Source organism: Micromys minutus, assembly GCF_963924665.1.
Source record: "Micromys minutus genome assembly, chromosome: 33".
Classification (NCBI taxonomy): Eukaryota; Metazoa; Chordata; class Mammalia; order Rodentia; family Muridae; genus Micromys; species Micromys minutus.
This window is the reverse complement of record NC_137968.1, coordinates 5,484,303-5,496,388: the sequence shown is the minus strand read 5'-3', so window position 1 is coordinate 5,496,388 and position 12,086 is coordinate 5,484,303. Positions and strand designations below refer to the sequence as shown.

Genomic DNA, 12,086 nt, shown 5'->3' with positions numbered 1-12,086 from the left:
AGCGACTAGGGTTGTAGCCCCATCTTACAGTATGTGCAAGCATATGAGGTCCTAAGTTGGAGTGCCAGCAGGGATAGAAGGGGGGGTGAAACAGAACAAAAAATTATACTCAAAGTAAGGGATGGAATGCAAAACTAACAGGCGAAAATTCAGGCCATTTTTTTCAAACTATAAATGAAAGTAACTTTAATTTGAAAGAAGTACATTATCATATTCTCTCTCTCTCTCTCTCTCTCTCTCTCTCTCTCTCTCTCACACACACACACACACACACACACACACACACACACAAGCTATGTGGGTAGGTGAGACTGTAAGTCATTCAGTATGCTCTGCTACAATTTTAACCATAGTATATGGTTTGGAGGAAACAAGTTAGGCACATCATACTTGGAGAACCTTACATCATCTGGCTGTGCGAGTCATACCTGTAACCGCAGCAGTCAGAACACCGAGGCAGTAGGAGTTTGAGTTTAAGACTAGTCTGGAATTCACCAGAGAACTAAAAATATGCAATGCAACCACTTAAAAAAGATAAAACTAGCTGGGCAGTGGCGGCAGAGTTTGAGACCAGCCTGGTCAACTGAGCTTTTACCGGGACACACAGGGTTACACAAAGAAAACAAACAAACAAAAGATTAAAAGCAAAAAGACATGTGTACAAAATAGTGGTATGTTCCTATGTTAGGAAAAATTAAAAAGTCTGAGCCCCTGAGCACAGTCACTGTGGAAAATACAGACTGTTAAGGGATTCGATCACAGAAGCAGAGTTTAGAAAAGACAGAAGCCTTTTCCCTTGTATGAACCTTAAATTTTCATACATGTGTGTACTTCAAATATGACCAGGAACTTAATCAAATATATGTATATTCAAAGAATACATACTCCTGTTAATTGGCACTCCATCTTACTATTCATTAGCTAACTGGCTACAAATTTCTATGAGTACAAATTTTAATCTCTTCAGTTCCTTTCTGTTCTTAAATGAAACTTAATAAAATCGAAGCTGAGGATGTAGATGCTTCTCTGAAGTCTAGCTGGATTGATGAACTGCTCCTGTAGCTTTTCCCAGTCCTGGGCAAAGGACAGCTACAAACCCAAAATGTCTTTGTTCACAGGGCCCCGCATCAGGACCAAAGGGAACAGCATACAGGTTTCATTTGGCCTCACGGTTCCTAGTTGCCTTGACGTTCCTATCTTGAATAGAATTCCCACTAGCTTCTCTTTCTCTGGCAAGGAATGTCTTAGAGTCCCCTGTGTTATAAATCTTGTAAAGTATTCACAATTAGGCAGGAAAGTCTTGTACCTGATAGAAAATCTATTCCAAGTCTACAGAAAATCAGTTTTTGTCATTTACATTCAGGAGTAATTGTGCTGTAGAGTTGCTTCCATGGGACGGTCGTGTACCTTCTGGTATAGATGTTTCTTCCTTTGTAAATAGCCGGGAGATTTTTATTATTTTGTATAAAAACCAAGTTTCATTTGTTTGGGATGATCTAAATAATGCCTTACATCTTCAATATAATTAAAACATCAACACACAATGTTCAACCTTTTTTCTCACTAATAAGGCATTTATGAAAGCACTTCGCTAATGACTTCTCCGTATTGTCTGTGTTTTTAAATTTGCTGGCGTGTATTCACTGATAGAGCTCAGTCACTAACCCGACACTGATATTTCTTTGTATAAGTTTGACTTGTTTTACAAACGTTTGATTCTAGTCTCACTGATCCTTCTGCTGTCAGATTTATTACACGCACTGTTTCCCTTTCTTAGCACAGTACAGAAATGGAAATGCGGAATATATACTCACCGTCTTCTTCCTCAAATTATTTCCGTGAAATTCTTTCATCCTGTGGTATAAGTCAGTAATCCTTTTCTTTACAATGGTATTTATTCATTCATATTGTCATGTAAAATGCGTGTACATTTGTTTGTGTGGATGTTTGTATATTAATTCCCCATTATCTTCCTTACTGCTTCCTATCAAGCAAAACCTCTACCTAAATGCACAGGCATGTGTCCGTGTGTCTGTGTATGTGAGCATGTATGTGTGTAACTATGTTATGTTAAGCATGTTAAAATATTTTCCAATTTTAAGTCATCAAAAGTCAATGCAAGTGACAGGTTAAACATTTTAACATCAGAGTACACTATATTGGCATGATACACTATAGTAATACACTCAGATCACCATAGTTTTATTTTATTTACCTCTTTAATTTATTTTATTTTAAATGCTTTTTACAAAGTCAAATCTATAGCGAGTTGGCTAGTTTGGTTTTGGAAACAGGTTTGGAGACTGCTTAGATTGGTCTCACCATCTGCACAGATCCACGGACAACTGAGGTGCTGCACTGAACTGTTCCTGTGTCTCAGAGGCTGGGGTTCTAGGACAGACTACCACAGCTGACAGTCAAAGGCAGCTTCAGTGCATTTTAATTTTAAAAATGCTTATGAATTTTAACAACAGCTACCTATAAGTAAAAACATTGAAATTATTTCCATATTGGTCCACCAAAATAACTCAGTGGGTAAGTCCTTTTTGTCACCAAGCTGGACAAGCTGTTTGGCTACTGAACCAGGGATGAAGGTGGGCTCTAACCCTCACAAGTGTGCTGTGACCTTCACATACACCACATGGCACAACACACCCACACAGTCAAAATAAGAATAAATCCAAATTTAAAAATAGATACATTTAAGACCATATAAAATGTACATATTAGATATCTTTTATTGATGAAGTAATACTATACTAAAGGAGATAATTTAAACACATTAAAATATAAATTTATTTTTAAAAAGTAAGTTTTAATATCAAAATATCAAATGCATAAGCACGAAAATACTGGAAAGCCTCATCAGCAGTAGGGAAGCCCTCCTGACAAGTTAGGGATCACTATAGACACACTGGCCACACAAAACACAAACCAACAAAGCAAACCACACTGAGCACATAAACACATGCACTCAACAGCACACATGCTATGTTTACCTGAGTTATACGAACATAAGGCTTTATCTGTGAAACGACGTGGAAGCAATGTCAAAAATACAACGGAAAACTGTTACTGGCAGGAACACTGGAAATCTTGTCTCTATACTACAGATGGTAAAATTCAATGTATTAAAAAGTGAAAATACTGCAATAACTCAGAATAAGACAGAGATGAATTATGTGGGAATACAATGAAAATTAATAGAAAATCTGAGTAATTGAAAGAATTATAAGTTAAGAGCAGAAATTAAGGAAGATACACAACATAAAAATCTGTTTATAGCGTCTGCCATGACAGCACTGCTGTCAGAACATGGACATATCATATGCTCTGAAATTCCAGTGGGAACTACTAGACCAAGAACATGGAGCAACTAAGGAACTGAAATTAGATGAACCATTGAAAAGAATCACTCATTTTGCAGTTTTGACCTTCAGAGATGGACAGTTTAATGTTGATTTTCTTTTAAGAATGTTGAAATATAAACATACAAAATGTGAAGAATACAGTTCCTTAAACATCTTAATACCATTTAAAAATGTATGGAAATCATCAAAAAGTGAAGGGATATAGTTTGCTTCCTTTTGTAAGACAATTGATATGTCAACTGGAGGGAACACAATTTACTATAGTAACAAATTATTAAGGAGGCTTATTTTCTAACACTGAATTAAAGTTTCAAAACTGTAATGATAATTCTAGAGTTTCCAAGTGTGGAAACAGTACATTTACCAGTTCACAGACGTATCTGTTCTGTCAAAGCCTCCACAGTCGAGCACTCACATAAAGTGCTTTGTAGGGACAGAACTGAAGTGCTTTTCTGGCCACAGTAAGGAGTAGAGAAACCATTTCTCCACAGAGTAAATGTGTAACTACAGACCAAGGAACGCAACCCAGCAGACTAGCATTTCATGAATGTTGTAGCATTTACAAGGTTCTATTTTAGTCAACCAGGAAAGAACCGAATGCAATGGGTTAGGTTAGATTAAAACAACAACAGTGAAATCAGCACAAACTGGAAACATCAAGCTTCACCAGTCACTTATATCTCAAACTTACCTCCCAACAGTTTTGTCTAAATGGAATAGTCATCTATAGAATGTTTAGATCTAGTGATCCTACAGTTGAATACCTACTCCTCTCCTCACTATTTAGTACAACCATACTAGCTTCAGTTCATTTTTTAATTTACTTTCTGTTCAATTTTATTAGATATTCTCTGAATTTACATTTCAAATGTTATATCCTTCCCCCTCCCCCCCGTCAACTTTTTGCTTCCATGAAGGTGCTCCGTCTCCCAATCACCCTCTTCACCCCTATTTTTAACATCTCAAAGGAACTCTTCAAAGCTCATAGGTTTTACACACACACACACACACACACACACACATACACACACACTGAGAGTGAGAGAGAGAGAGAGAGACAGACAGACAAACAGACAGACAGAGAGACAAAGACAGACATACAGAGAGACAGAGACATGGAGAAAAAACAAGATTAATTATGACACTATCATACTTGTTTTTTAATCCATGTATTTTTTTCCCTCAATATTTTAAAAAGATACCAAGACTTCAGTAGTTTTTCTCCAGGTTAAGGGTCTGTGCTTCAGGATTGAAAACAAAGTGACGGTTTCCTCACGCCACTGTTCTAACATGATAAAGGAGAACTCTCTACCGATGGCTGAGATTACACTGGAAAGCAGCCTGGAGAAAGGTTGCTCTGGACGGACTCAGCTCACAGCCATGGAGGGTCAGGCCCCCTGCCATCAGTAAAGACCAAGATTAAGGTGCTTTGTGAATAACAAAGTCTCAGTGTCTGGAAAGTTCTAGAGTACATCAATATTTTAATGCCAAGCCAGGCAACCAGTATCAGGAGAAACTGCTTTGCTCACTTGGCTTCAGTTAAGCACTGTACCTTGGAACATTCAAGTGAAGACCAACGTGTATAAAAATCTAAGGGGTATTTTTTAATGCCGTCTTTTCTTCCTAAAACCTCTATTTAGAGGACTTTTAAGGTATCTTAGCATCCTATATAATTTTTTAAGCAGAATGTAACTGTTCACGCTGGTGAAAGAGTTACAGCTGTACCTAAATAGTGTTCTGGGTCAGTCACAGCATCAGGACCTACGAGCTCGACAGTCCGCAGTGTTCGTTTCTTTAAAGTGAGGAAGATGTCAAAGAATGTTAAATGGAAAAATGTGAAAAACTAAAGACAAAAAGCAGATGGAATATGTGAACTAAAACCATCAGAAATGTAAGTATAAATCTACAAATTACCAGAGTTCTGTCAAAGACTACAAAGTGTGGACTGGGAGTAAACATGGAAGAACTGAAGAGTTTCGGGACCGAGAATACTCACACGCATTCATAACCACAAAGAACAACCGGAGAAGATAGAGAAGAGACTGCGTCTATAAAAAAGGGCAGCAGCCTAAACACTTAACTTACATCAATTGATACACACCGAGCCACATTAAAGATCTTCATGTAGTAACCAACCGTCCTACTCTACAATTTAAGGAGAATTACTACATAGACTATAGTGGCCAGAAGAATAGACAATTTCATTGTAATAATCTAATTATTCCAGCAAAGTAGGTTGTAGGAGTACTTATGAATACATGGGTGTTTATGGTCTCAGGGTGTTAAAAAGAAACTGTAAAAATTATTTCAAATTACTTTTGAGTATCTGACATTGTGCTTAGTGGAAATAAAGTTCTTGTTATTAAAGAGAAAATTTTTTGAGAGAATGAAGATAAATCCCTTGGCTTTCCTGTGACTCTCATGGGACTCTTAATTTTATACATATCCGGCACTTTCGGATTTCTAGTTTAGTCCGATCCAGCAGAAAGGAGGTGATCTATGTGAAAATCAGCTGTGGCTGTCAGACGTACCTCTCACAACCAACAAATAACCACGTGGTTTGTGCTTATACCCAGACAGTGAACGCTTCCCGCTGCCAGGCTGCTAAGACCTGACGGGATTTTAGTAAGCAGAACCCTGTGAGAACATAGAAAGAACACAGCTCCGGCATGGGGCTGAGCACAGCCTTCACCTCAGGCCTCCACCACTTGTTTGTCAGAAAAGCAGGAGCGGGAGAAGCCAGGCGTTTTCAGTCTGCGAGAGCACTATTCAACTGTGCAAAGCTAATGAAGAACGGCCTGACGCAGTTGCTAGGAATTAAAACAAGGACGACCGTACTGGCATCTCTTTGAAGTTGTTCAGGCCAGTGTGTGTGCGTGTGTGTGAGCATGCAGTGTGGATGTGTTATGTGTCTATCTGTGCTTATGTGGATGGGTACATAGGAAATGTGCGCATGTGTGTGGACCTTAGATGTCAAATGACACTCTGATCTATCTACACTCTTCTGAGACAAGGTTTCTCACTGAATCTGGTGCTCCCCAGAAGGGCTGGGGTGGCTCTTCGGTGAACCTCAGGGATCTGCCTGCATTGGCTTTCACAGAGCTCTGTGTGTGCCAGCTGCTCATGTGGTTGCTAGGAATTTCAAATCAGGTCCTTCTGTTTTCTGAGCACTCTATCAACGGCCAGCTGCCCAGCCACTAAATCTAAGACTCTTTATAACACATCATGAGGCAGGGAGCTTTAAACAGCTCCATACGTGTAGGTGTCTACAGTTACATGACCAAGCTTTATCATATTAGCTATCTCATTTCTACTTCGAGTCTCTAAATACCAACACCTCCAAAAGTTGTATATATTTGATGTTATATCATATAATACGCAGCTGGAATGATTTTAATATTGTGTGTAGGAGTGCCTAAAACCCGACGTTCCTGTTTTACATTATGAAAACCCACAACAGTGACCATGAAAACACTAACAAATACTCGCTAGCAATTATAATGCTGCTTTCAGCCTGTCAGATGCACAGTCACAATTAGAAACATGCAATGAAAGTATGACAAAGTTTGCAAAACTTACTTTGCAACCTGCGCGCTGGGCTCTCTCCGTGCAGTTGTCTCCGAGGCATAAATGGAGAAGGGTGGGGGAGTGGCAACGAGGAGACGTCATGGGTCTGAAGTTTGTACCAGTGTGGCTCGTCATCTAACAGAGCTGTTTCCAACTCTATCAAAATCTACAGAGCAAAGACACAAAGGCCTGTTGTACCAACAAACATGAAATCTCTTCAGTACCATTCCAGCGTCTATAATATTATCACTGTAATTCTATCACAACAACCAGGAAGTTTAATGTTGCCAAAGTGCCAGCAATGTTTTCACAGGAACTAAATGAGAAACATTTTTCTAACGTTTTAGTAAATTTCTACTTTCAGCAGCTACTTTTATTATATGGATCTTGACCATCCAACTAAAACAATATTAAATTTGCAATTTGATATAAAATAAATAGCAATTTGTATTTTTAGGCTAACCATGATAATTGATTTTATCTTTTATTTTCAAACTCAAATGCATTTTAATTTACAGTTTCTAGTATAATAGTAACTTCGTAATTGATAAATCAGAAGAAAAATTAATTATTAACAGCCAACCATTCCACATTCATTATGTCTATTATGAATTAAAAAGTGACTATCTTTGTCATTTAGAAAAAATTTCCAAAGCTAAAAATAGGTAAAAATGACTTAAGGTCAGATAAGGTTGTTATGAACAGATAAAATGAATTAAGTTTTCTTCCTTAAAACTTTATGTGCACTGAACCAAACCACTGACAGTACAAAACCAGAACATCACATCGTGAGCGCCATAAACATTAGTTAATAACATACAGCTGTCAGATGCCATTTAGAAGCAAACAGGGAAAGTCAAGAACTGCTGCTTGGTGTGTATCCCACCGTCCTGTGGATTGTATAATATGATTTTTAACTAAGAGGAGTCCGTTTACAGAAATGACTTTCTGTTCGCCTTGAGACTGTTCTGCAACTATGACACAGCTTCAGCGCATTACGCAGATTTCCAGTGTTAGCGGCACTGTGACGCCATGTTAACAGTACTGTGCTGATTCAATCATTCTGATCGATTTGAGCTGCATGGTGTCATTATTTACACTTGGCTAAAGAAGGAAACTGATGTAGGACAGATCAGTTGCTGGACACGGGGCTAGGAAGTGATAGCAGCAGAAATGCAGACAAGGCCACAGGCTAGAGCTATTGTTCCCAAGAACCGCCTGGTCCTTCTGCCTCAGTGACTAAGGCTTGTAACTCTTTCCTCATATCTTTCAGTTCATTGTTCTTTTTTTTTTTATTTTATCCATGCTAGTCTGCCTTCATTTAAGCAGGAAAACTATGTAGACTTTAAAAAAAGATTGCGGCAAATAACTGATTTTTCTCAGTATTACACACAGGCAGCTAGAACGTATCTCCATCTCTCATCTCTCTCCAGTTTGTTCTCTGCATTACAATTGGAAATATTTTCCTCTACTCACATTTTGACAAATTTTGCTTAAAGCTCTCACTGGTTCCCATTATTTACAGGATTAAATCAAGTAGGGAACACGGGCTGATGTCCTTTGAACCTTGAAGTTCATTTCCTCCCTGCCGAGTCCACAGAGCTGAGCGGAAGTAATCCACCCAAACACCTGGTCATTCTCTCTGCAGAGACCTCAGTTCTCATTTGCGAGTATTTCCTTTGACCCCTTCAGTCCAACACAACCACTGTATATTCCTACTACATCCTCCTGTTCACAACAATGTCTGACCCCACAGTGAGGTACAAATTCTCGGGTAAACCCATAGAGAAAATGCCCAATGGGGAGAATAAAATAGCAAAGGCTGAAACACTACACAAAGCAGCAGTGTATCTATGAAGTGCAGATCAAACTTGGTCATCACACACTAAGATGCTGCCCCCAGCCCTCTATTGTGCTGTGGTTCTGTTTGTTTGGGTGTTGGCTCTTGGTCTGGAGACTGAGCCTCACCATGTTGCACTCACTGTAGGTGAACTCTAGAATCAAAGGGGCTAAGTCACTACTTACACACCCAGCTCTACTACCCTACTTACACTCCCAGCTCTACTACACTACTTACACACCCAGCTCTACTACACTACTTACACACCCAGCTCTACTACCCTACTTACACTCCCAGCTCTACTACACTACTTACACACCCAGCTCTACTACCCTACTTACACTCCCAGCTCTACTAAGAATCTTTAAAAGCACTGTTTTCTCTAAATTTTATCTGAAAGCAGTGAACTGCTTCTGCTGAGGACATTTAGACTTGTGTCTCCGCAGACGCTGGTCATTTAAACAACTTTCACTACCCCCAGGTACCTCTCCCAAGAATTCACTCTCCTCTTCTCGAACTCTAGCTTGATCCCAGAGGGTGATTTCGAGCATTCGCTCCCGGAACTCCCGTCGGTGAACAGGAGAGTAAATGAAAGTCTGGTTCCACTTGGGCTCCAATGTTTTCTTGACTGTTTTGGTCCTTCTCTTGTTCTTGTCACTGTTTCAATCAAGAGAAAACACGCGAACTTACACGCAAGCTTCTTACCCTACAGGCTGTCAACTTCAAAGTTCTCAGCAGGAAAGTGAAGAAAGGTTTAAACTCCCTGCTAAATTATGACATGTTGTGTTACGACTTCATCAGTGACGGCTCAAATAAAGCACTTCGGCTGCAGAAAGTTAATTGTAAAGAGAATATACATAAACTGCAATGTCTACTTCATGAAAGCAGCTAACCGAGCCATTGTCATATATGTCTTAAAAATTAATTTGTCTCAGAAAAGAAATGCTATTTGCTTTTTTGGAGACAAAAAACAAACAAACAAAAAGAAAGAAAGAAAGAAAGAAAGAAAGAAAGAAAGAAAGAAAGAAAGAGAAAAAAACTCCAAAACCTGTTTTTAAAGACAGAGAATATTGCTTCTTTGTAAGGTAGTCAAAATAACAACATCTGGTGGAAATAGAGGTTAATTATCTTGACAGATGGGACTTACAGCTATGAGGTTTTCATACTTACTTTAATGGACTATCTCTGGTTAGGAAATATGTTTAACTGGATGCAAATATACATTGTATTTATAAATTACATAGTGCCTTACTATGTCATTAGGTATGGTAATACCTACATTTAAACTTGTATTTTAACATTAATATACATATTAAAATAGAAGATTAAAGATGGAAGGTGTAGTGTTGACTCTAATTCTGAAGGACGCTGGAAGAACAAGTCGGTGCCTTAACCGAAACATGAAAGTCAAAGCTCTCATGTAAGAAAGAATCTATGGTGTGCAGTGGGAGGACGATCTGAGGTCCCTCACAAACACAAGTGTTTTCAACCCCACCATCATCACATCTCCCCAGAAGAACAATGATAAAAACCTTATTTTCAACAAGTAAAAAGAAATGGCTTTTTCTTTTCTTTAAAAATGTAACTGTAATCATCAAATTGCAATCATAATATTTACTAATTGTATATTTAAAAAAGACTAATCTATGTGTGGGTTGATGTTAAGGTGATACATGATTGGACAGTGAAGAGGTGGGTGGGGGAAAAAGGAAGAGGAGGAGAGAGAGGGATTCCAGGAGGAACGAAGATGGAGGCAGATGTATATGTCTCTCTCTGCACATCTCTTCATAAATAAGGTTGTTATGAATGCTTTATAAGGGACGAAATTGTACGAGATTATTTGACTTATAAAGGTTGGCAAATTATATCATACCTCCTAGATCAAAGTTTGGTGTGTTTTTTGATGTGACCACTTAATCGAGTTCAAAGGGTGTAGTGGTGGAACTCATAAAGCCCACCACAGAGTTGGGATGTGTGTGTCTAAGGCTTGGCAACAACACACCAAGGGGAAGTGAGTGAAAACAGCACACTGGGCGGTCATATCCACCGGGGACAGAAGCAGCAGGGGCGCCAGAGTTCTTGGAGTGGTGTGGGGACCACATGAGGTGTGCCGCCCGCAGAGTAAGACCACGGGGCCAATGAAAGGCTAAGCTATCAATATAATATTTACTGCAACATCTATGTAGGGATATTTTAAGTAGGTGGTAAAAACAAAACAAATCCATATTCTCTGCAGGCAATGCAGTGAAAATCTGTCGACTGAACGGGCTTCATTTTCACTCTAGCACTTTGGGTTTCTGTTTAACTTAAAACAACAGGCAAAACACTTGACAAGTGTAGTCAAAATTTAAAAAGGAAAGAAATATAATTGTGGTCATAACCAAGTTTACTTCAAAATATTACCTTTCCAGAACATAGTACAGAAAATGTTTTTTGAGTACCATGATTGTAGCAGATAGATCTTCTATACCTCACTGATGCGTCAAGAAGTCTTATCAATTAAATATCAACTGCTATTTCATCTATTGAATGATAGTTTCCTAAAAAATGTCAGGAAAAATTAAGTTAAGAGTTGATGTTTATTGTCTCATTCACGTGTAAAAAAACCGGGTCAAAAGAAGACAAAAGCTAAGGTGATAATGTAACTTTCTCTGTATTGAAAAAAAAATTTTTTTTGGTTAAAAATTAATGTAAAACACAACCCATTCAATAATCTAAGCTTGAAAAGCATTTAACTGTCCTCAATGACTGGGTGTCCAACAAGCCCCTCTGCTGAGTAAAAGGTTCTAGTTCTGCTCACATTCTTTGTGGTTCCTTTTTTTTTTCTTTTAAGTTATACACTGCACTTGGAATATAGAGAAAATAAATATAGAGAAAATATAAAAGCTAAGAAAAGATGCTTTTATTTCAATACTTTATTTTCTTCAAAAAAAAAGAAGAAAAATTAGGCAAAGTAATATAAGATTAAATAACGAAATCCGATCAAGAAAAAAATCAGTAAACTTACAGACTCCTAAAAATAAAATGTAGGAAGCTGTCATGGCTCAGTGGGTTATGACATGTGTCCCTCCTTGCCTGACAACCAAAACCAGTGCTCCAGACCAACATAAGGGAGGCAGAGAACTGACTCTTACAAAGTGTTTTGACTTCCATGTGAGTGCTATGGCAAGGATACAAACCACACACGCACAGGCACAAGAACACACATTCACACATGCTTGCACACACATGAGCAAGCATGTGTACATACACAAAGAAACTGTATAGCAACTGTTGACACCCTTGAGAATAAAGGCATAATAAAAAGG

General features: G+C 38.4%; 1 protein-coding gene across 25 annotated transcripts in view; it reads right to left on the bottom strand.

Annotated features, from left to right (window-relative positions):
* Positions 1-12,086, bottom strand: part of RIMS2 (regulating synaptic membrane exocytosis 2) — a gene marked incomplete at both ends in the record, with an annotated part of 425,123 nt that overhangs the window by 194,439 nt on the left and 218,598 nt on the right. For all 25 annotated transcript variants that reach the window (XM_080909305.1, XM_080909325.1, XM_080909329.1 and 22 more), the window contains 2 exons: positions 6,951-7,104; positions 9,264-9,435. In XM_080909305.1, the coding sequence (XP_080765431.1) occupies positions 6,951-7,104; positions 9,264-9,435 (326 nt within the window). The remainder of the gene's footprint in view (positions 1-6,950; positions 7,105-9,263; positions 9,436-12,086) is intronic.